The sequence below is a fragment of the Clarias gariepinus genome, chromosome 16 (assembly GCF_024256425.1).
Source record: "Clarias gariepinus isolate MV-2021 ecotype Netherlands chromosome 16, CGAR_prim_01v2, whole genome shotgun sequence".
NCBI classification, from domain to species: Eukaryota; Metazoa; Chordata; class Actinopteri; order Siluriformes; family Clariidae; genus Clarias; species Clarias gariepinus.
The window spans coordinates 4,937,341-4,962,697 of record NC_071115.1 but is presented as its reverse complement, the minus strand read 5'-3'; the positions used below and the strand labels follow the sequence as shown (position 1 = coordinate 4,962,697).

Genomic DNA, 25,357 nt, shown 5'->3' with positions numbered 1-25,357 from the left:
CCATCGTCCCCGTGCCCAAGAAGTCTACTGTGTCCTGTCTCAATGACTACCGTCCCGTTGCACTCACACCCACCATCATGAAGTGCTTTGAGCGGCTCGTCATGAGACGCATCAAGACCCTGCTGCCCTCCTCACTGGACCCACTGCAATTTGCGTACCGTCCTAACCGCTCAACGGACGACGCCATCTCCACTACACTACATCTTGCTCTCACACACTTGGACAAGAAGGACACATATGTTCGAATGCTGTACATAGATTTTAGCTCAGCATTCAACACTATCATCCCCCAACAACTGATTGGGAAGCTGAACCTGTTGGGCCTGAACACCTCCCTCTGCAACTGGATCCTGGACTTTCTGACCGGTAGGCCTCAGTCAGTACGGATCGGGAACTGCACCTCCAGCACCACCACACTGAGCACTGGGGCCCCACAAGACTGTGTACTCAGTCCCCTGCTGTTCACACTGCTGACTCACGACTGTGTAGCAACACACAGTTCGAACAACATCATTAAGTTCGCTGATGACACGACCGTGGTGGGTCTCATTAGCAAGAACGACGAGTCAGCGTACAGAGAGGAAGTGCAGAGGCTAACGGACTGGTGTAAAGACAACAACCTGTCTCTAAATGTTGACAAGACAAAGGAGATGGTTGTTGACTTTAGGAGGACACGAGGCGACCATTCTCCGCTGAGCATCAACGGCTCCTCTGTGGGAATCGTCAAAAGCACCAAATTCCTGGGTGTCCTCAGCTGGTCCCTTAACACCAGCTCCCTACACAAGAAAGCCCAACAGCGTCTCTTCTTTCTGAGAAGACTGAGGAAGGCCCAGCTTTCACCACCGATCCTGACCACCTTCTATAGAGGAACTATCGAGAGCATCCTGAGCGGCTGCATTTCTGTCTGGTTTGGGAATTGTGCCATATCGGACCGCAAAACCCTACAGCGGATAGTGAGGACAGCGGAGAAGATGATCGGGGTCTCTCTCCCCTCTATTGAAGACATCTACACCACATGCTGCATCCGCAAAGCCACCAGCATTGTGGCTGATCGGACACACCCCTCTCACACACACTTCACACTCCTGCCATCTGGAAAAAGGTACCGAAGCATTCGGGCACACACATCCAGACTGTGCAACAGCTTTTTTCCACAAGCCATCTGTCTCCTCAACAAAAAGGGACTGGACTGATAAACACACACACACACAGACACACAAACACAAACATTATCACACAGCTTAACTCAACTACCTCAAAATATTGGGACTGGACTGTCTAATCAACACAAGTGCAGACACACTGACCCACACCACCAAATTATCGTACACACTAACCTGTAAATGCTTCACTGTTTATCTCTTTTGCACAATGATCATTACTGGACTACTTTTTGCACTAATTCCTCAATTCTTGCTGCTGTTTTAAGAAATGTTTATGTTTACCCACTACCTCAACACCATATTTTATGTTCTGGTTATGTCGTGGTTGCGCACTGTCACTTTGTTGTTGCTCTTGTTTGCACATTTGCACGTGCACTTTATGTTGTCTATAAAAATGTTATACTTAGTTAGTTAGTTTTTGTTAATTTATGTTGTAATTTATGCTAGGCCTCTCTGTCCTGTCTCTGCTAGCCAGCTAACTAGGCCTCTTGGTTAGCTAGTTTAGTGTCTATGTTAATTTATGTTGTAAATTTATGTTGCATGTAGCACGTTGGTCCTGGAGGAACGTTGTTTCGTTTCACTGTGTACTAACTCTATATGGTTGTAATGACAATAAAGCCTACTTGAACTATAGTAGTTTTTTTGTAATACATACAGTGTGCATCTACAAATGTGTCTTGTGTTACTGTTTTTATTGCTGTTTGATGTCTGCTGTTGAATTTTCTATCTATCTATCTATATATCTATATATCTATCTTACTTAGATATAGCCTACTCACAAACCTTACAAAAAAGTTGTATCCTACAGTAGGTCTGGTTCTTTGTCTTGCATCTGTTTTGTCACGCTGTTTTGTTTTTTTAGATTTCTTTTTCTTTGAGTCATAGCTTCATGTTTAGTTTGTTTTTGTGTTCTTCATTTAAATAAAATCCTTTATCTCAGCAACTATGCGTCACCTGCTACACCTCTACCATGACAAATGCCAATGGCCTCTGTGAAGAGATGTGTTTTGAGGTACTTTTTAAACAGGGGTAGTGAAGGGGCACATTGGACATGAAGGGGTAGCTTGTTCATGAGAGTGGGGGCAGCTACATTAAAGGCTTTGTCGCCAAAGGTCTGCTGCAGGGGACGATCAGCTGGCCCTTGATAAAGAACCGCAGGAACCTCAAAGGGGTGGAGGGGTGGAGAAGGTCAGTAAGGTAGTGGGGAGCCAGTCCATGGAGAGATTTGTAGGTGAGGAGGAGGACTTTGTAACTAATGCGGGACTTGATGGGGAGCCAGTGAAGCTGTTTGAGAATGGGAGTGATGTGGTGCCAGGGCCTAGTGCCTGTTAGAACCCTTGCAGCAGCATTCTGGACGTATTGCAGTCTATCCAGGGCTTTGTTTGGCAGACCTGACAAGATGGCATTGCAATAATCCAGACGGGAGGAGATGAAAGAGTGGATGAGGGTCTCTGTTACTGAAACAGAGAGTGAGGGCCTGAGTCTGGAAATATTCCTTAGGTGATAGAAAGCAGATTTGGTAATTCTTTTGACGTGGGACTGAAATGATACAGTAGGATCCAGGATGATGCCCAGATTGCAGACTTCAGGGGATGGAGTGATGGAACAGCCATCCACATCCAGGTGGAGGTCCGCAACCTTCCTAAGCAGTGGTGCCTGTGCCACCACCATGAGCTCCGTTTTGCTGCTGTTTAGTTTGAGAAGATTGGTGGTCATCCAGGTTTTAATATCTTGCAAGCAGTGGACAAGAGGCATTGGGGGGAGTTGGGCAGAGGGTTTAGTGCTGATGTACAGTTGTATGTCCTCAGCGTAACAATGAAAACTGAGTCCATGAGAGCGGATAATTTGTCTCAGAGGGAGCATGTATATGGTGAAGAGAAGGGGGCCAAGCACAAATTCCTGGGGGACCCCATGGTTGATTGTTGTTGTTGTTGTGGAGTGTGAATCTTTCAGGGTGACGTATTGTTGCCGGTTTCATAAATATGACTGAAACCAAAAAAGTGCTGTATCTGATAGTCCAGTAAACTCTGAGAGCCGTGTTAAGAGGATGGTGTGTGAGACTGTGTCAAAAGCTGCTGAGAGGTCCAGTAAGATGAGGATGGTAATGAGGCCATTGTCAGCAGCAGTAAGGAGGTCGGTTGTGATTTTGGCAAGGGCAGTCTCTGTACTGTGGTGGGCTCTGAAACCAGATTGTAGAGGTTCAAAGAGCTCATGGTGGGACATATGCTGTTAGAGTTGGGCGGCCACTGCTCTTTCCAAGATTTTGCTCAGGAAGGGAAGGTTGGAGATGGGACGATAGTTATTTGGGTCATCAGGGTCCAGACCAGGCTTTTTCAGAGTGGGGATGACAGCAGCAGTCTTGAGGCTTGACGGCACCTCACCAGACTCCAGGGACATGTTGATGATTGTCATCATAGTGTGACTGAGAACAGGAAGACATGATTTAACCAGCGAGGTAGGCATGGGGTCTAACTTGGCTAGGTAGATGACTTGGCTTTGGACACCAGGTTGGTGACCTGGTCAATGTCCAGTGAGCTGAAGGAGGAGAGGTTGTGCTGTGGTGGGCAGGCAGCAGGGATGGAGATGTCCTGCACTAACTGGTGGGCACCAGGAGATTGAACTCCCTGCCGTTGTGGAGTGGGAGATAGAGTTGGAGACAGGAGCTGTTGATGGATGGCGTCAACCTTGTTTTTAAAAAAGTCCTGGAACCTAGAGCACAGATCAGCAGCATCAGACGGCTGGGGAGGACGGAGAAGGCGGTTGATAGTAGAAAAAAGCTTTCTAGGATTATGTTGTTGGTTATTGATGAGCATGGAGTAGTAGTGGGTTTTAGCCTTGGAGAGAGCCTCCTTATAGTTCCTGACATGGTCCTTGTACGCCTCGAGATGGACAGTGAGGCTGGATTTTTTTGTGGAGTCGCTCCAGCCAACGACCAGTTGACTTTATGAGGCGGAGCTCGGGAGTGAACCAGGAAGCAGGTCGGAAGAAAGAGACTGAACGCGTAACAAGAGGGGCCACAGAGTCCAGACTTGTGGAGAGAGCAGTGTTGTAGTGTTCCACCAAGGTGGCCACTGAAAGGCCAGAGGCGGGAGCAGCAAGGTGAGTTTCTAAGGCACTGGAGAACAGGGGCAGGCACACCTCTTTGGTCTTCCTGAAGGTGATGGTCTGTACGTGGCATTGCCTGAGTAGGGGCAGAGGAACAGAGAACATAACAGCATGGTGGTCTGATATGGCCAGGTCCGTGCACTGGAGATGTAATGGTGGTGTGCCAGTGGTGCACACCAGGTCCAGGGTATGTCCTTTAATGTGGGTGGGGCCAGGCACATGTTGGGTGATGTTAAAGCAATCCAAAAGTGACAGAAAATCGGCCGCAAAAGAGCAGCTGCCAGAGTCCACATGGATGTTAAAGTCACCTAGTAGAATGGTAGATGGGGACATGGGGCAGACGGTGGCAAGCAGCTCCGAGAGCTCAGGGAGAAAGCAGGTGGAAGCTTTGGGTGGTCGATATACAAGGACCACTTGTAGCTGTGCAATCCCAGTCAGAGCAAGATGGAGACACTCGAAGGATGAAGTATTGACAGGATGTTCTTTGACCAAGATATCAGAATTGTGTATGACAGCAAGTCCACCACCACGACCCAGGAAACGAGGCTTTTGTATGTATGTGTAGCCAAGTGGGGTAGCTTGATTGAGACTGACAAAGTCCTGCTGGCTCTGCCATGTTTCAGTTAAACATAGAAAGTCTATTTTTTTCTCTGTGATAATGTCATGGATAAGTAACGCTTTATTGTTTATGGATCTGATGTTCTGTAACATGAAGGAGGCTATCCTGTATGTGGGTGCAGAGCTATCCACGCAGGCCAGGGTCCGGAGATTGGCAGGTGATGGGCGTGGTTTGCGTTGGAGATGTCTTCGCAAGGAAGCATGACCGGTAACCACAGGAATAGCCGGAGTTTTGTCTGTGTAAACAAACTTGTGACGAACAGCCCTATGCACATAGGGTGGCCGTCTCAGGAGGTGAAGCGATTTAATGACTTCAAGGCAATTTGGGAGGAGCGCGGTGTTGAGTTTTAGGAGTTCATCTGTGGTGTATCTTATGGGCGTCATCATGACAGGAGAAGCACCCGGTAATTACAGCACTTAGCTTGCCTGCTAGCGTTAGCCTGGCTTGCTAACCAACGCTAACGTTATATTCCAAGAGACTGAGACAGCAGGGTGGCTTAAGGAGGACTACTTGACAGAACAGTTCCAGTGATGTTAGCTGTGATGCAGGCAGGCAGATCGCAGTAGATCCTGTGCACCGAGGACACGGTAGATAACTACTCCACAACTCAGCTTGTAAACATCGGTATAATTAGCGTTACTGAAGCAGTGTCCGGCAATCGCGAGTTAGATTGTAGTAGCAGACACAGAGGAAAACAACAGCTCGAAAAAATCCAAGCAGGATTATTTGACCAGTGTTCAAAATGTAACTGAAATCTAACTGTACGGATGCAAGAAGCGGCGACATGCACGCTCAGCGTCCGTTTGGCTGGAATTATAATAAGCGTTAAATGATTGAAGTTTTTTTTTTTTAAGTCCAGCAGAGATCAGAACTATATATAATAGTGGAAGTAAGAGCATTTTCATACACACAATATGATAAGAAAACCACTTTTTAGTGAGACTCATCAGAAAAAAGGCTTTAGTTTGCTATGGATTATAAGAACTATACTTTGGAAGAATGAAAAAAGGTTGTGTGGTCAGATGAGTCCGGACAGAACTTATTCCAGAGTGACTAATGTATCAGGGTAAGGAGCCATGCACCCATCATGGTGGCTGTACAAGCCTCTGAAGGCAGTGTTATGATCTCAAGTTGTTTAAGTTGTTTAGGTCAAGGCTTAGCAACATTATGTGTCCACTGAAATGTGCTGACGACCTGAATAACCAGGATATATGTACTGAATGGACTAAATAACCTGGTTAGCCCAATATGGCAGTGGGGACGTGGTTGAAAATGACCTGTGGATGGAGAGGCGATAGTGAAACCAGAAAGTAACACATAATGCTTCCACCTTTGGCTGAGCATCATTTTTATTGTGTGTGCATTAATTGTTCTGCTGAGAACAACAACCTGCTTCAAGCCCTTCACTCCCCAAATATCCTATAAAGTGTTACACACTTCTGTGGGGTTTTCTTCCCTGCTAGCACAGGCATATTCCAGGACTAAAACTATGATTCAGTGGGCATAAAGAATAATTTTCATACATGGATTAGACTAACCAAAGCTAAAGTCTGAGTGTACTATCAGTTTTAAAACCATCCAAAATCGTCATTGTCAGCTTAACAGTGACGTTCACTTTTCATGAATTTTAGCATCAAGCCCTAACCATCATTCATCAGTCCTAATTATAAAACATTTCTCTGGATGATGAACATCTGGTGATGCTGTACAGTTGAAATAGTGCCTCGCCTGTGTAGGACTCAAACAACAGAACTTGAAATATTTGTGAATATTTTATTATAATGAGAAAATGACCATTGTTCAGGCTAAAAGAGTTTGACAGTCATAATGACATTCATAAGAGAACATATTAAAGATGACACTGTGTATCTGAGTATCTAAAATAGCAAAAAGGAAGTAGGAGTTTCTGGTTTATTTTGATGCTTCAATAAATGTCATATGTGTTAAACCAGAGAAGCTGATCTTTATAGAAAGCAGCACACACACTGGAGTATTTCTAAGACAGCAGTCTTGAAAAGAAAAACTAGCTCTAAACTAACATCTCAGGAATTACAGTGTTTTTTTTATCATTTTTGGGGTTGGAAAAGACTTGACAACAGAAGATCTTTACCAGATCAGTCTGACCTTCTATTGGATCTCTTGGACACGGCAAGATAAAATATGCATCTTTTCTCTTCTGCTGTTTTAACGAGTCTTCTGGCTTGTACGCTGTGTTGGGTGTCTGAAAAATGTGTTGTCTTTGAAGATTACATGGATGAAAACATAGTGGATAAATGTCCAAAAAGTAACCTGTCAGGATCCTGTAAAGGCGTCTCCAATGTGGCACTCGATCTCGCTGGGATTCCATCTCATCTTGAGGTCCTCTGTTTGCATCTTGCAAAGGATCCGTGTCTGCATCCTAACTCTTTCTCAAGGTTTACGAAGCTCACAAGCCTAATAATCACGGGATCTATCTCAACTGTCCTCCCTGGAGCTTTTAAAAATCTTTTGAGTCTGAAAAGACTGGAAATTACCTGCTTACAATCATTGAACATTTCCTTTTCATCTGAGATTTTCAGTGACCTTCAGAACATCCAAATACTTTTGATCGTCAACTGCAAGCTCTCGTCCATGACAACAGACGTGTTCAAAGGGATGGTAAAGTTGGAAACTCTCACATTAACTGACAGTATAGATGACTTTTCTGAGTTGTTGTGCAGATTAACATTTGTGTCATCGTCATTAAACTATTTAGATGTATTTGCTGAGAAATTAGTTAATGTTTCAACGCCAGTTTGTGCTTTTTCTAACGGGACTTCTTTTGATGTTAAGTTTCATAAATTTGAGACCCTCTTTCTTGAGTTTAATTTGGATAGTGTAATGAATAAAACAGTGATGAAATATTTCCCAAAAATAGATGTTTTAAAAACATATTTTACTACATTTGAAGTTTTAAAATCTGAATTTACAAACATTGACATTTTAGGTTTAACTTATTTTAGTGAGTTTAGCAGCTTTAAAGAAATCTGTCAAGCCACACATGACCTTTCGTCGACTGGCATCATTGTGTCATTCCCAAATGTAACCAAGTCTTTCGTGCCCGATCTGGAACGATGCATGGGCCTTGAACATCTTTTAATTTATTGTGAAGAAAAATGTACAGCAATGAATTTAACATTCATCAATGTTCTAAAAAATCTTACATTATTGTTTATTAAATGGAAACTTACTCCAGAGAGCATTAATAGGGACAGGCCATTGGCACTGTGTGAAAATCAGAGTGATCTTATTACAAAACTCAAAACAGTAAATCTTTTTACAAACAATTTCATAAGAATTGGCCCCAGACATTTTAACTGCCTGCAAGAACTCGAGGAACTGTACTGGGCTAAAAGTGAGATTGAACATATTGAAGATTTTACATTTAACAGTACAAGATTTCTTAAAACTTTGGACCTCAGTCGTAATAAAATATCTCAACTCACAAACTTTACCTTCTTCGGTTTATCTAACCTAAAAACTCTCCTACTTGAAGAAAATAGGCTGCTTATGATTGAGACGTGGACTTTACTTCCTTTAACATCTGTAGAGTTTGTAAATTTGGGAGTCTTTCAGTATTCCTCCTCTGAACCGTCAAAGATCCAGATCAACCTCAGCCTTCCTGAAAACTTGACTAAGTTGTCCATCAGCTCCGGAATACGACCAATGACTCTTATTTTAAACAACAGCAAGAAATCCCAGGTGGGGCTCAGCCTCAATGTTTCTGGCCAGTCTGTGACTTTTCAGGATTGTGACAATACGCTTTTCAAATCTCTTGTTGAATTAACTGCAGAGACAGAGCAATTGCTCTGTGGTCAGTCCTTTCCTGGTCAGTTCCTCAAGTCTTTGAGACATCTTATGATCAGAGCAAATCGCAAGACGGCACAAATGGATTTGACAGATTTGAACCAACTGGTCAACCTGAAGAGTCTGATCCTCTTTAATGTGGATTTGTCTCGGCAGTCTGGTCTTGATGTGATTTTTCACAACTTGTCCAATCTGGAGTATCTCTATATGTCCTTTTGCTCAGTACCTTTATTGGAGAAAGACTTGAGCAGAGACCTGAAGTCACTAAAAGTGATGTTTTTGCATGCAGACGATGTGTTCAGTGTGATGGAAAACTTTATCGAGCCCCTGAAGAACCTTCGCTATCTCATCCTTAAAGACGCACTTCTACACTGTAGCTGTGACAATGCTTGGATTACCAACTGGGCAAAGTATGTACAGAACGTTCAGGTCAATTTTCGTGATAGCACATTGGAAATGTTACAGTGTAAAACTGCGGATGAAACCAAGTTCCTGCAGAAATTTGCTCAAGAAAACTGTTTCATCAATGTGGACTTTTTCCTTTTTGTCTCCACTTCTCTGGGACTGGTGTTCTTCATGCTGGTAGTGCTGCTCCATCAGCTGGTTGGAGATTACCTGCTGGCTTTCTTTCACATAGCTCGGGCCTGGGTAGAGGAAGCCATGAGGGCAAACAGAAAAGGACATTACCACTTCGATGTTTTCGTGTCTTACTCTGGGAAGGATGAGCGCTGGGTGATGGATGAACTTCTGCCCAATCTGGGGAAACGTGGACCCCCATCCCTCAAGCTTTGCCTGCACAGCAGGGACTTTGAGTTAGGAAAGGACATTGTGGAGAACATCACGGACAGTCTCTACAAAAGCAGACACACCCTCTGCCTGGTTAGTCGCAACTACCTGCGGAGTACCTGGTGCTCTCTGGAGATGCGTCTGGCAACGTACAGGCTGCTGGCTGAACACAGGGATGTTCTTGTTCTGGTCTTTCTGGAGAAGGTTCCTCATCAACTCTTAAATGTACATCATAGACTGTCCCGGCTGGTGAAGACCCGGACCTACATGGACTGGCCACATGACCCGGCACTGCATAATGCATTCTGGGAGAGACTGTGGAAAAAACTCGCACCCGATTCTGCCTAGGTAAAAATGTATTAATGTATTAGCATAAGACATGTCTTTGCACAGTTAATTATTTCCTTTGAGGAAATTCTGGAACTTTGCCATGTAGATTTAAGAGAATGTCAGATGAAAATTTATATACATATTGTAGGATATTGCCAAAAAAGGCATATAAGAACAGGTGGAATATTCAAGACTTTGTGAAAAGTGTGAGCTTTAAAACATACAACTTGCAACATACTATACTATAGGACTAGTACCTTTTATGAGGGATTGAAAAAAAAAGGATTGAAACAAAGGTGAATTGACATTCTAAATTTTTTTTACTATACTTCACTACAAGGCAGGTTCTCCGGGCGCTGCCCCCTCAAATAAATTTCTTGCCACCTCAAATAAAAATTTTTAAATGTTGAGAAAGCACATGTTAATATACTCACAAAATTAATATATTACAAGTTGATAAAATGATCTGCGGTAGCGGAAAAATCCGCTGAAAAGGGGCACTACACAATATGGCATTAGATTTCGCTCATATCTGTCCCTCCGCTTTGTGTATTCATTCACAAGCTGCAACCTTTATTGGAATGTAAATGTACATCCAAGCTTAGCTACCCTTGTATGGTTGTCTACAATAAACATTAGTGCTGTCAGAATGAATGATTAATACAAGTGATTAATCCAAAATATATATATTTGTTTTCTATATATTGTAGCGTTTTTATGCCGGAAAGAATGCTGGAGTAACGAGTGAGCTTATTTGCTGCCCAATGCAATGGCTGGGAGTACTTTATTTAGTACACAGCAGGTATGGCATGAGCAGCACCTTCACTCAGGAGCCTACATCCAATTCAGCGTCAGCCTGAACTAGAGCACATTTCACACGTCACACACCTCAACACACACACAACAGGGCCGAAGTCACTAACCCAAACACCTTTCCCCATCATGGTGAATACACCGACATCCCCGCAAGGCATGCTGGTCGTCAGCCGCCGCCCCGCCCACGCCACAATATATTTCTATATATATATTTGTGGGAATTTGTTTTCTACCTCACAAGCATTTAGAGAAACTCTGGGAAAGAAAATGTAACACAAAATTAGTTTTTTCTTTTTTTCTATTCCTGTCGGAAAGTTTACCATAAAAACAACAAGGAAGCTGTACACAGGTGGGAACAAAGTGCCATTTTGTCCTATGATGCATATGAAATATGGAGAATGTAACATGAGTTAACAAGGGACAAAATGTCAGTTTCAAATTTACATTTTCACTTCTTGAATTGTTTTTGAATTTATATTGAGACAGTTAAGTGCTAAAAAGACAGAATGAAAGTTAGCAGCCGTCATAGAAAAATACTTTATTCTTTTGTTGCAGTCTTTTCTTTATTTCTTATGAACATATTAACGTTTTGTTTTTATAAACGTGACTAATTTGCAGCATCATTGCAGTGCTTTATTGTGGATGTCATGCTTCATATTTTTTAAATCTCATTTTAAGACCTTTGCATGAGTACTTCTGTCAAGTTAAAATATTATTCAACTGTATTCTGAAATAAGACATTTTTACTACGAGGCACTTTTCGAGGATGTGCCGTACAGGAGATATGATGATTATTGTTATTATTTGTTATTATTATTATAATTATTTGTATATCAATTAACTGTATATACTTTTTGTGTAATAAAGACTTCAGCTCCAGTTGCTTCTCTGACTAACTTCCTCTTTAGCGCTTGCTTCCTTTCAGTAGACGGATTGCTTCAGGTAGAGACAGAGTTTCTGCTATATTCTTTTCATTTGTATATAACAGATTAAGTTGTTTCACTAGATGGTAAAAGCAAACTTTATACAGTACTGTGCAAAGCTCTTGAGCCCCTATTTATTCATAATAAATTAAGTTAAATCATGTAGATTAAATAAAAGACAAATGTTTCCTGTGACCGGCAGCAAAGTGCCTAAATATACGATTAAAAAATTGGTTGTAACAACCTCAATACAACCACATAGCATTCAGTATCACCAGTACACCAGTACTGATCATCTGTCCTGATTGTCTGTCATCATCTGCACCTGTTTCTCACTGGTTTATGCCTCTTGTAAGATGTTTTTCTTTATGCTTGAATGATTCATAGGTCACTGTGTGGTTGAGCCTGAAGCTCTTTTGAAGCAAGTATAGAAACTATATAGATCTCTCCATTCACTATACCATGATGGACTATTTGAGGTAGATGTAATTCCATTTAAGTCTACTTTACTGACAAGTTGTAATACTACAAAATGTGGAAAAGTTATTGGTCGGGTGAATAGATAGATAGATAGATGGATGGATGGATGAAGTACTAGTGCCATGTTAAGAACAAAAACGACAAGATGTACAGAATCAGCCAAAAATGTTTGTGAGAGCATTAGTGTGTTTGTACAGTATGTGTGTGTCTGTGAGTAAAAAAAAGAGATGTAAGTGTTAACATTTGTGATGTGTGAGTGTGGTAAAAAGGGGAATTTCTGTTTAGACCTTCAAAAAGCTGATATGATGTCACACAACGTGATGTCACTCAATATGATGTCACACAGAAAGTTATTAACCACTTTTCAACAGTTACATTTATATTTAGGCATTTGGCAGACGCTCTTATCCAGAGCGACTTACAAAAAGTGCTTTAAAGTTTACATCATTGGATACATACTTACACTGGGTTAACTAGGGGGGGGGGGGGGGGGAGTTAGTCCAAGTACTGGAGAAACAGATGCGTCTTGAGTCGTTGTTTAAAGATAGTCAAAGTCTCTGATGTACTGACATCTAGAGGAAGTTCATTCCACCACCTAGGTGCTAGAACAGAAAAGAGCCTGGATGAATGCCGCCCTCGATCCCTGAGAGATGGTGGGATGAGGCGAGCAGTGCTGGAGGATCGGAGGGAACGTGGTGCAGTGCGTGATGTAATTAGCGCAGAGCATAAGTTTAAGGCATTGTCACGGCTGACCTGTTTGAGGTCGAGGCAATATCTTCAGTGTCTTGAGATCACACAGGCCCGGTCTGTGGCGATTTCGTAAATTCCCTAGCAAAAGTCTATCAAATTCTTTTCGGTGCATTTTGCAAATGACTTAAAATTACTTGACCTTCTGTTAAGTGTAGCCCATGACATTACAAATAATAGGAAAAAATAAATCAATACAGTTCCAAACAACGATGAGCAGGCCTGATATTATAATTTTAGGTTAAAACCCATGTCCATGTCTGTCTATCTTTCAGAACTCTCTTACTTATCAACATTTTGATTTTAGCACATAACACTGAACTCTCATTTTACACGCCCTCACCTTAGACTGCTGTGGATATGTCTGCTCTAATAATGCAAACATAGTATGTTTGTTATAATATGTTTGCTTTAATAGTGCAAACATAGTAATCTTATAGTGGCTTTTCACATTACTGCTTGTTATTAGCATTTACATTTTAGGCATTTGACAGATTATCTTATCCAGAGCAAGTTTCTCTGAAGTTTCCATCATTGAATATATCCTTACACTAGGTTACTAGGTTACCAACTAAATACCATCAGTCTAACACTATTAGGAAGGGTGCAGTGCGGTGGAGGATGTGATTAAAGCGGAAGGATTAGTGGGTGCTGGGCCATTTTACCTTTGTGGTGTGGGAAGGTTGAAAATAAGTCGGGCAGCCGCATTCTTGATCAGTTGCAGATTACAAATGTTGGACAGAGGCAAACCTGTCAGGAGGGAGTCTTGAAATAACAAGGAACAAGCATGAGTTGCCTGTGAGTTGAAATAAGAAGGAACAAGAAGGATTGATTGCGAGTTCGATTCCCTGTTTTCGTATCGTTGCCGCGAAAGTTTGCGTTTGTGTTAGCGTTTAAATTACATACTTTTTTTCATTTATACAATAATAATATTAATAGCAACTAGTTTTTACATCTCACACTATTTGGCTTCGCTTTTTTCTGCGCTTTTTGGAGAACGCGCGAGTTTCTTTTTCTAAAAACAACAAACGGAATTCAGCTCCAAACAACTACAACTCCGACTCAGGTACGTTATCATGTCCAATATTCAGCTTGTTCAGTGTGTAGAGTGCAGGATGTTTAGACATTCTTCCTCCGTCGTTAGCGGTAATTTTATTTGTGATAGGGGTGTGTTAGTGAGCACTCTGATGGAGAAGATATCAGCGTTAGAGGAGCGCATCCAGACTTTAGAGAGGGTTAGAGAGTGTAAGAGCAGTGTTATTCCTGTAGCGGACAGTCTGGGTGCCACAGGCGGAGATAACCAGCCCCCGACTCCGGCATTAGAGCCCTCACAGCGGGGCGAGTGGGTGACGACTCGGCGGCATACTCGTTCAGCCAAAGCTAACGCTAAGGCTAGCCCACCGGAGCACACCTCTTCTGCGCTTCACGTGTCCAACAGGTTTGCTCTCCTCAGTGATGCACCCACTGAGAAACCTGAAAGAGCTCTGGTTATAGGAGACTCTATAATGAGGCACGTGAAATTAGCTAGACCTTTAGGGGCACCAGCGGCAGTGGTTAGGTGTATCCCGGGAGCCAGAGCACCGGACATAGCAGGTAATCTTAGGGCTCTAGGACAGCACAGGTTCTCCAAGATAGTGGTACATGCTGGAGCTAACGATATACGCCTTCGTCAGTCAGAGGTTAGTAAGAATAACTTTATAGAGGTGTTTAAATTAGCGAAGGCGATGTCCGATGGAGTAGTATGCTCTGGTCCCATCCCAATGAGACGTACTGACATAACTTACAGCAGGTTATGGTCGCTGAACCGCTGGATGTCCAGGTGGTGCTCTGAAAACAACGTGGGCTTCATAGACAATTGGAAGACCTTTGAGGGCAAAGCTGGCCTGTTAGGGCGGGACGGTGTCCATCCCACTCGGGAAGGTGCTGCTCTCATTTCTTGTAGTATAGCTCATAGTCTTAGAAAAGGCCTAGTTAATCGGTGACAATCCAGAGCCCAGGCCAGGGAGCAGACAGACAGGCTAAACCAACCGTCTGCTAGCTGCATAGAGTCGTCACTCAAGGTTCACTGTATTGAGACTGTGTCTGTTCCCCGAGCTAAAATCAAATTTAGAAAGACTCAGAAAGTCTGTTTTAGTAATTTAATTAGCATAAAGACCACAAACTTGGATCAGACTGAATGCGCAGCCGGCACCTCTGATCTGAAGCTAGGACTGTTAAATATTAGATCTCTCGCATCTAAAGCAGTTATAGTTAATGAAATTATCACAGATCAGGAGTTTGATATACTCTGTTTAACAGAAACCTGGATTAAACAGGACGAGTATGTAGCTCTAAATGAAGCTAGTCCTCCTGGATACAGCTACATACACCAGCCTCGGTTAACTGGTAGAGGAGGAGGCGTCGCAGTTATTCACAATGATAATTTGACTATTGTACAAAAACACGGACTCAAATTTAATTCATTTGAAATTCTTTATAGTAACATAAGTGTATTTAACTATATTAAGTCAGCTCAGTCGATCCCGCTAATTGTCATTTACAGACCTCCAGGGCCGTACTCGGAATTTCTTAGTGAATTTGCAGATTTCCTCTCAAACCTAGTCGTTTCTGTAGACAAAATGTTAATTGTTGGAGATTTTAATATTCATTTTGAAAACCCAGAAGACTCTCTGAGAACTGCATTTATGTCTATACTGGACTTGGTAGGAGTAAATCAGTGTGTAGTAGGACCCACTCATAAAGCAGGTCACACTTTAGATTTAATAATATTATTTGGATTAAGTATAAGAAATTTATTCACAATACCACTATCTGAAGTTATCTCAGATCACTATCTTGTCTCAATTCAAGTGTGTCACAATAATAATGTACACACAGCGCCGCGCTACCGTATGAAACGTACATTCACATCAACTACCAAACAGAGTTTTATCAGTAATCTCCCAGAGTTCCCAACTTCGATTAGATCACCGTCTGACCCCACAGAACTCGATCAGGCGACTGAATATTTAGAGTCGACATTTCGCTATACCCTAGATAATGTAGCTCCAGTCAAAAGAAAAATTATTAGAAATAAAAAACTTGCTCCCTGGTATAACGATCACACGCGCACTCTAAAACAGACCGCTCGGAAATTAGAACGTAAATGGCGTCAAACTAAATTACTAGTATTTCAAATAGCATGGAAGGAGAGCATCCTGAACTATAGAAAAGCTCTTAGTGTAGCTAGATCAACATATCTCTCCACTCTTATAGAAAATAACAAAAATAATCCTAGATTCTTATTTAATGCTGTAGCCAAATTAACCAGAAATAAGACCACTGCAGAAATCTCCACAACAACATCATGCAATAGTGAGGACTTCATGAACTTTTTTAATAATAAAATTGTAAATATTAGGCATAAAATTGAGGTTTTGAAACCGAACAATGTAATTGATGCAGATGTTAATCTAGCTATGTCAGACCAGAACCTAGAATACTTTACTCCCCTTGAAGAGAATGAACTAATTTCACTTATCTCTTCTTCAAATTCATCAACCTGTATATTAGATCCTGTACCGACACATTTTCTTAAACAGATAGTACCAGCAATAATAGAACCCCTGTTGAGAATAATTAATTCTTCACTCAGCATTGGATATGTTCCAAAATCTTTTAAATTAGCAGTTATCAAACCAATAATTAAGAAACCTGACCTCGACCCCTGTCAGCTGTCCAGTTACAGACCAATATCAAACCTCCCCTTTATCTCTAAGATCCTGGAAAAGATAGTAGCGGAGCAGCTATGCTCATATATACATAGAAATGGCATACATGAACTGTATCAGTCAGGATTTAGGCCTCATCACAGTACAGAGACAGCGCTCGTTAAAGTAGTAAATGACATTCTATTGGCCTCTGATCAGGGTTGTGTAACTATGCTTGTATTACTTGACCTCAGTGCAGCTTTTGACACTGTTGATCACGCTATTCTTCTTCACAGATTAGAAAATGTAGTGGGAATTAAGGGTACAGCCCTCTCCTGGCTCAGATCCTATCTGACCCATCGTTATCAGTATGTAGACTTAAATGGTGATTATTCTGCATGTTCTCTAGTGGAGTTTGGCGTTCCGCAGGGTTCAGTTTTAGGTCCACTGCTTTTTTCCCTTTACATGCTTCCTCTGGGCAACATAATCCGTAAGCATGGTATTAGTTTTCATTGTTATGCTGACGATACACAGTTATATGTCTCAGCAAAACCTGATGAGAAAAAACAGCTTACTAAAATTGAGCAATGTGTGCAGGACATAAGAAATTGGATGCTAATTAACTTCCTTCTGCTAAATCCGGATAAGACAGAAGTTCTAGTCATAGGACCGCATACAGCTAGGAGTAAAATTTTAGATCACACCGTAACTTTAGATGGCCTTTCTGTTCCATCAAATGCAACAGTGAAAGACCTTGGTGTGATTATTGATTCCAGCCTTTCATTTGAAGCACATGTAGATAATATTACCAGGATAGCATTCTTTCACCTCAGAAATATTGCCAGAATAAGAAATTTATTGTCGCTAAACGACGCAGAAAAACTAGTTCATGCTTTTATCACCTCTAGGTTGGACTATTGTAATGCCTTACTGTCTGGTTGTTCAGCTAGATGCATAAATAAGCTTCAGCTAGTCCAGAATGCAGCAGCGAGAGTCCTCACCAGAACCAGAAGATATGAGCACATCACCCCTATTTTATCTTCACTCCATTGGCTCCCTGTGAAATTTCGCATTGATTTTAAAATACTACTCTTGACATATAAAGCATTAAATGGTCTCGCGCCGCAGTACCTGAGCGAAATGCTAGTGTCCTACGATCCGCCACGCCTACTTCGATCAAAGGATGCAGGCTGCTTGTCAGTACCGCGTATTATGAAAAATACAGCTGGGGGCAGAGCTTTTTCTTATAAAGCCCCAAAGTTATGGAATAGTCTTCCAAATAGTGTTCGGGACTCAGACACAGTCTCAGTGTTTAAGTCCAGGCTAAAAACCTATTTATTTAGCCAAGCATTTTTATAAATAGATTTGCCATAGGTAAAGGAGCAGATCTGGGGGACTCATGGACGTAGAGTATTATGGTGAACTGGTATGTTTGGATGCTGTCTTCCTCACTCTCATCGATCACTCAGGTTTGCTGACGGTGAGGTGATTGTTTGCTTTACATGTCAGGAAGCCCTCATGTTTGTGTTTCCTTCTGGCTCTTTCTTTTAGTTATGCTGTCATAGTTAGTCCTGCCGGAGTCTCTGCTTGCACTCTACAGTTAATATACATTCACATTATACATTGTGTGACTGTGACCATACCTAACTGCCATCTCTCCTCTTCTTCTCTTTCCCCCCTCTTTCTTTTTCCTCTCTCCTCCTGTCCCCCCCTTTCACTCTTTCTCTCTCTCTCTGTCGAGCTACACATGTCGTTCCTGAGCTGCCAGTGATCCAGACTCCCTCTGCCCTCCGGACCTGTCTGACCCATCCTGGTGCCCCGCTTCTGGCTGAAGATCTCGTCACATGGATGCCCCGTGTGTCTCTCTGGGATGCGTCTGGTGTCTGGGAATGATTCTCTCTGCCTAGAAAATGGTTCTGGCCTTGACTGGTGTTGGCAACTGTTTCTCTGGGGACTTGACAGTTCGATAGTTCATGACTGGAACTTCTTACAAGTCTACCTGGGTCTTCAATAACTACCTGGACTCCATATTAACATCAATTAACATCAGCTATTATAGCTGAACTGCCTCCCACCCTACACACTGTATAAATGCAGATCATTTACTGCTTTCTGTTTCACCCAAATGAGGATGGGTTCCCTGTTGAGTCTGGTTCCTCTCAAGGTTTCTTCCTATTACCATCTCAGGGAGTTTTTCCTTGCCACTGTCGCCCTCGGCTTGCTCACCAGGGACAAACTGACCATTTTGATTCATACAAATTCACATTTCATACAAACTTAAATAATTCTTCTGACTATGTAAAGCTGCTTTGCGGCAATGAAAATTGCTAAAAGCGCTATACAAATAAAATTGAATTGAATTGAATTGAACAAGCATGAGTTGCCTGTGTAGAAAGAAATGGGCGAATTCTTCTGATGTTGTAAAGAAGAAATCAACAATCGACAAATAGGGTTAGCAATGTGAGGGAAAAGTGACAGTTGATTATCCACAATTAACCCAACATTACGGGCAGTGACTGAAGGATTGATCCGATTGTTGTCCAGGTAGATCACAAGTTCTTGAAATGGGGATGAATCACCTGCGATGAACAGCAGTTCGGTTTTACTGAGATTTAATTTCAGCTAATGATCTGTCATCCAGGATGAGATGTCTGCCAGTCATGCTGAGATCCGAGTGGAAACCTGAGTGTCTAAGGGAGGAAAAGAGAAAATAAGTTGTGTGTCATCTGCATAACGATGGTATGAAAAGTTGGGCGAGGATTTGACCTTACCAAGAGAGGGAGAACAGAAGAGGACCAAGTACTGAGCCTTGTGAGACACCAGTAGAGAGTCTGCGTGGATCCCCTCTATGTCACCTCCTCTAGGTAGAAGGCAAACCATTGCCATGGTGTGCCACTGATGATGACAGTTACAGCTGATCTAGCAGCATGGAGTTTCTCAGTGACAGACGGGAGGGGTGTTTCTGTGAAATGTGCCACTTTGAAGCACGATTGGTTGGGATCATTGAGGTTGTTTATGCAAGAGATAGAGAGACATTTGATTGTGAACACACGGTTTAGGAATTTTTTTATTTTAGCGATGGTTACTGATGTCCCTGTATCCAGGCAGGGTTTCTTGAAGATGTAACTAGCCCTTGTCTTCTTAAATGCAGCGGGACCACGAGCAGGTGATATAGAATGGTTGATGATGGTTGTGATGAAGGGAAGGAGGACTTGTGAGATGGCCTGGAGCATTGTGGAAGGGATTGTGTAAGGACGAGATAATGTGCTATCAGGTTGATCAGTTGTCAGGTTGGAAAATTCAGCTAAGGGAGAAAAGGGAGGGTGCTGAAGTTCTACTGTAGTGGTTGGGGTGGGACTGAAGGTCTGGAAGATTGCCACAACAAAAAAGATTTACAGAGCTTTTGGCAACTTGGACAGCTTTGTGCAGGAGAGGAGTATGATGCCCTTATTCACCATCTCAATGTCGAGCACGGCCTTGGAAGCCGCGTCCGGTGAATAGGTTCTTTCGGTATACACATTTATGTTTGTTTCCTGTGAGTGCAGACTCTGTGAACTCTGGAAAGACTTCACCTTAGAGAAAGCAGCCTGCAGCGTGTCCTGATCAGTCTGCACTGACCCTACTGTACTATGTTCAGCTGCTCATAGTAAACATGTCCTTCTTCTGTCCTTTGCTTCTCTGGCAACCCATTTGCCAAGAAACCCGACAGTCCTATCTACATGATGACCTCATTAAAGGCACAAAAAATAGGAAGTGAGAGTTCTTGGTCGTTTTTGACACTTCAGCAAATGCCCCTTACTTTGAAGGTGTCAAACCAGAAAAGATGATCTTAATCGCTAGCTGCATACCAAGAAAACACACTTGTAAACAGTCACAAATAAATAAATAAATAAAACATTGGTACTCTTTCAGGAATTAGAGTTATTTGGATTCATCCCCAAGTTTTAATGTGTAATGAATCTATATAATACATCAGTTTTCATGATTATTCTATGATATTCTAATTTATTGAGATGCACTTATATAAGAAAACATACAAAATTACAGTACAAACCATTGATTGAATGTATGTTTTAGTAATGGACATCAGAAATAAATGTTTCTATAAATAAATTGTTATTTCATTCTAAAAAACACAAGATATATAATAAAAGTAAACCACCTCATCACAATTAACAGTTTCTTGGATATTAGGAAACTACAAATACAGTACATCTCAATTCCTGTAAAGTTGCTTTCTAACAATGTTTACTTTCAAGTAACTATGATATATAGTTTATATAATATAAACGAAATATTTTGCCTTTCTATAAGAAGGATTGATAGAGTATTAAGCGTGTTCTTAATTGTTTTAAGGCGTGCATTGTGATATGATATAGCCAACCAAAAGAAGCCATTTAGATGAGCCCACATCAAAGAAAAAGTAGTGAGTGTGAAATATGAGACTAATAAAAAATGCTTTGGTTTGCTAGGGAGCAAAAAGTTTGGGGGAATTTCCCCTAAGTGACATTTCCTACACATGAAGCAGGGAGTAGGGAGCACCCTGTAAAGGACACTTCGGAATGAAACACAGCTAGAGTGTGCAGAGTGAACGTGTGTGTGTGCGCGCGTGTGTGTATGCAAACATTAATTATGCTGCTAAAAAACAGAAGTCACAAAAAAATATTTGACTTACCAAGCCTGCTTCAAGCCCTTCATTCCCCAAACATCCTAAAAAGTGTTGCACCCATCTGTGAAGTTTTTCTTCCCTCATGGCACAGGCATATTCCACGATTAAAATTGTGAAAGAGGGTTCTGGGAGCATAAGGACTCATGGCACAGGCATATTATTATTGCAGGAATCTAATTCAAGGTGAAGAGCAGGCTATCAGTCTTTAAACCATACACATCTTCAGTGTCAGCTCATGAAAAATATAAACGGTGTCCATGCAGCAGTTAGCAGTGGCTTTTCACTAGCAAGCCATAACCATCATTCCTCAGTCCTTTTCAGAAGACATTTCCACAGCTATCCAAGACGATGAACATCTGGTGATGCTGTACAATTGAGATAGTGCCTCGCCTCTGTAGGACTCAAAGGACAGAACTTGAAATGTTTCACTATAATGCAACATCTAAATGAGAAAATGAGCATTGTTCAGGCTAAAAGAGTTTAACAATTATGATCGCATTCATTAGAGAACATATTAAAGAAGTCACTGTGTATCTGGGCATCTGAAACACAAAAAAAGGAACTAAGAGTTTAATGGTTTATTTTGATACTTTAACAAATGTCATGTTCAATGTGTTAACCCGGGGGAGCTGATCTTTACTGATAGATGCACACACAATGGAGTATCAGACACTAGACAGCAGTCTTGAAAAATAACAAGCTTGAAACTTCTTGAAAAATCTTACCAAGGAATTATACTGTTTATTTTATTAGTTTTAGGGTTGAGAAAGACTTGTCAACAAACAGCTCTCTTGGATCTTTTGGACACGGCAAGTTAAATCATGCAGCATTTTTCTTCAGCTGTTTTCACGAGCCTTCTGACATGTACACTGTGTTGGGTGTCTGAAAAATGCTTTGTCTTTGAAGATTACATGAATGAAAACATGGTTTTTAAATGTCCGAAAAGTAACCTATCAGGATACTGTAAAGACGTCTCCAATGTGGCACTCGATCTTGCTGGGATTCCAACTAATCTCGAGGTCCTCTGTTTGCACCTTGCAAAGGATTCGTGTCTGAATCCTTACTCTTTCTCAAGGTTTACAAAACTTACTTTCTTACGAATCACAGGATCTGTCTTCACTGTCCTCCCTGGAGCTTTTAAAAATCTTTTGAGTCTGAAAAAACTGGAAATTACCTGCTCACAACATTTTAACATTTCCTTTCCATCTGAGATTTTCAGTGACCTTCAGAACGTCACAACTCTTTTGTTCATCAACTGCAAGCTCTCATCCATGACAATAGACGTGTTCAAAGGGATGGTGAAGTTGGAAAAACTTGCATTGTCAGAGAGCATAGAGGACATTTCTGAGTTGTTGTGCAGATTAACATTTGTGTCACCGTCATTTAACTATTTAGATGTTTCTGATGACAGTTTACTAATTGGTACAAACTCAACGTGTGCTTTTTCTAACGGGTCTTCTTTTGATGTTAAGTTTCATGAAATTAAGAACGTATATCTCCATCTTAATCAGGTTAAAGTAGTGAATGAAACAGTGATAAAACACTTTATGAAAATTAATCTTTTAGCAATCTCTTGTAATGGATTTGAAGTTTTAAAATATGAATTTACAAAAATTGACACATTAATTATGAACTATGATGATGATGAGAAGTTTAGCAGCTTTGAAGAAATTTGTAAAGATGCACATGAACTTTCGATGACTGCCGTCACTGTAACATTCTCCAGCGTAACCGATACTTTTGTGCCTGATCTGGATAGATGCATGGGGCTTGAAAGCTTTAATATGATTTGTGATGATCGAACTAAAGCAATAAATTTAACATTCATTAATGTTCTGAGAAACCTTACATCATTGTGGATTGATTGGAAAGTTACTCCAGAGAGTATTAATAGGGACAGGGCATTGGCACTGTGTGAAAATCAGAGTGATCTTATCACAAAACTCAAAACAGTAAATCTTTTTACAAACAATTTCATAAGAATTGGCCCCAGACATTTTAGCTGCCTACAAGAACTTGAGGAACTGTACTGGACTGACAGTGAGATTGAACATATTGAAGATTTTACATTTAACAGTACAAGTTTGCTTAAAACTTTGGACCTCAGTCGTAATAAAATATCTCATCTAACAAACTATACCTTCTTCGGTTTACCTAACCTAAAAACTCTCCTCCTTGAAGAAAATAAACTGCTTATGATTGAGACGTGGACTTTACTTCCTTTAACATCTGTAGAGTTTGTAAATTTGGGAGTCTTTCAGTATTCCTCCTCTGAACCGTCAAAGATCCAGATCAACCTCAGCCTTCCTGAAAACTTGACTAAGTTGTCCATCAGCTCTGGAATACGACCAATGACTCTTATTTTAAGTAAGAGCAAGAAATCCCAGGTGGGGCTCAGCCTCAATGTTTGTGGCCAGTCTGTGACTTTTCAGGATTGTGACAATACGCTTTTCAAATCTCTTGTTGAATTAACTGCAGAGACAGAGCAATTGCTCTGTGGTCAGTCCTTTCCTGGTCAGTTCCTTAAGTCTTTGAGACATCTTATGATCAAAGCAAATCACAAAACAGGACAAATGGACTTGACAGATTTGAACCAACTGGTCAACCTGAAAAGTCTGATCCTCTTTAATGTGGATTTGTCTCGGCAGTCTGGTCTTGATGTGATTTTTCACAACTTGTCCAATCTAGAGTATCTCTTTATGTCCTTTTGCTTTGTACCTTTATTTGAGAAAGACTTGAGCAGAGACCTAAAGTCACTAAAAGTGATGTTTTTGCAAGCAGGTGGTGTGTTTAGTGTCATGGAAAACTTTGTAGAGCCCCTGAAAAACCTTCGCTATCTTATCCTGAAAGACACACATCTACATTGTAGCTGTGACAATGCTTGGATTACCAACTGGGCAAAGTATGAAAAGAACGTTCAAGTCAGTTTTCGTGATAGCACATTGGAAAGGTTACCATGTAAAACTGCGGATAATTCCACATTTCTGCAAAAATTTGCTCAAGAAAACTGTTCTTTTAATGTGGACTTTTTCCTTTTTGTCTCCACTTCTCTGGGACTGGTGTTCTTCATGCTGGTAGTGCTGCTCCATCAGCTGTTCGGAGATTACCTGCTGGCTTTCTTCCACATAGCTCGGGCCTGGGTAGAGGAAGCCATGAGGGGAAACAGAAAAGGACATTACCACTTTGATGTTTTCGTGTCTTACTCTGGGAAGGATGAGTGCTGGGTGATGGATGAACTTCTGCCCAACCTGGAGAAACGTGGACCCCCATCCCTCAAGCTTTGCCTGCACAGCAGGGACTTTGAGTTAGGAAAGGACATTGTGGAGAACATCACAGACAGTCTCTACAGAAGCAGACACACGCTCTGCCTGGTTAGCCGCAACTACCTGCGGAGTACCTGGTGCTCTCTGGAGATGCGTCTGGCAACATACAGGCTGCTGGCTGAACACAGGGATGTTCTTGTTCTGGTCTTCCTGGAGAAGGTTTCTCATCAACTCTTAAATGTACATCATAGACTGTCCCGGCTGGTGAAGACCCGGACCTACATGGACTGGCCACATGACCCGGCACTGCATAATGCATTCTGGGATAGACTGTGGAGAAAACTCGCACCCGAATCTGCAACCTAAATTAAAAATGTGTTAATGTTTTAGCGTAAGACATGTCTTTTCCCAGTTAAGTAATTTCGCTGAGGAAATTCTGGTACTTTGCCATGAGGTTTTAAAAGAAAGTGAGATCCTAATATACATTTTGTAGCATATTTTCAAAATAAGCATATAAGAACAGTTACGTAGGGGGTCGGGTTGCCAGCTCAATGCCCAAAAATGGTATATGCTGTCTTTATACTTTTGGCCTTTAACTCTACATTCAGCTAGTAGCAAAGGCTGAAACTTGATAGCAAGTCATTTGTTTTTAACCTCACAAGCATTTAGAGAAATGCTGGGAGAAGAAACATGATATGAAAATGGTACATATGAAACATGAACAATGTAGCATGAGTAAACATGCTGGGGTACAAAATGTCAGTTTAGATTTTTACATTTTCACTTCTAGAATTTTTTTTAAAATTCATGTTGAGACAGTTAAATACTGAAATGACAGCATCAAAGTCAGCAACTGTCATAGAAAATAATGTATTTATTTTTTAAAGAAATTGGTTGTAGACTCGTTTTGCTATGTCTAACTATTGTAATATTTTTATAATG

General features: G+C 41.4%; 2 protein-coding genes across 2 annotated transcripts; both read left to right on the top strand.

Annotated features, from left to right (window-relative positions):
* Positions 1-6,872: 6,872 nt before the first annotated feature.
* LOC128544672 (toll-like receptor 13) lies at positions 6,873-10,047 on the top strand. The gene has a single exon (XM_053514944.1). The coding sequence runs from the start codon at positions 7,048-7,050 to the stop codon at positions 9,844-9,846; it is 2,799 nt and encodes a 932-aa protein (XP_053370919.1). The 5' UTR covers positions 6,873-7,047; the 3' UTR covers positions 9,847-10,047.
* A 12,668-nt stretch (positions 10,048-22,715) lies between these two features.
* Positions 22,716-24,883, top strand: LOC128544674 (toll-like receptor 13). The gene is made up of 2 exons (XM_053514946.1): positions 22,716-23,557; positions 23,801-24,883. The coding sequence occupies exons 1-2, from the start codon at positions 22,781-22,783 to the stop codon at positions 24,779-24,781; spliced, it is 1,758 nt and encodes a 585-aa protein (XP_053370921.1). The 5' UTR covers positions 22,716-22,780; the 3' UTR covers positions 24,782-24,883.
* Positions 24,884-25,357: the final 474 nt, after the last annotated feature.

Excerpts from the sequence above, each read along its gene's own strand:
- LOC128544672 (XM_053514944.1), top strand. The coding sequence starts at position 7,048 with ATGCATCTTTTCTCTTCTGCTGTTTTAACGAGTCTTCTGGCTTGTACG.
- LOC128544674 (XM_053514946.1), top strand. The coding sequence starts at position 22,781 with ATGAACTATGATGATGATGAGAAGTTTAGCAGCTTTGAAGAAATTTGT. Across the intron at positions 23,558-23,800 it reads AGGTGGGGCTCAGCCTCAAT|TCTGGTCTTGATGTGATTTT; the intron begins GTTTGTGGCCAG and ends TTGTCTCGGCAG.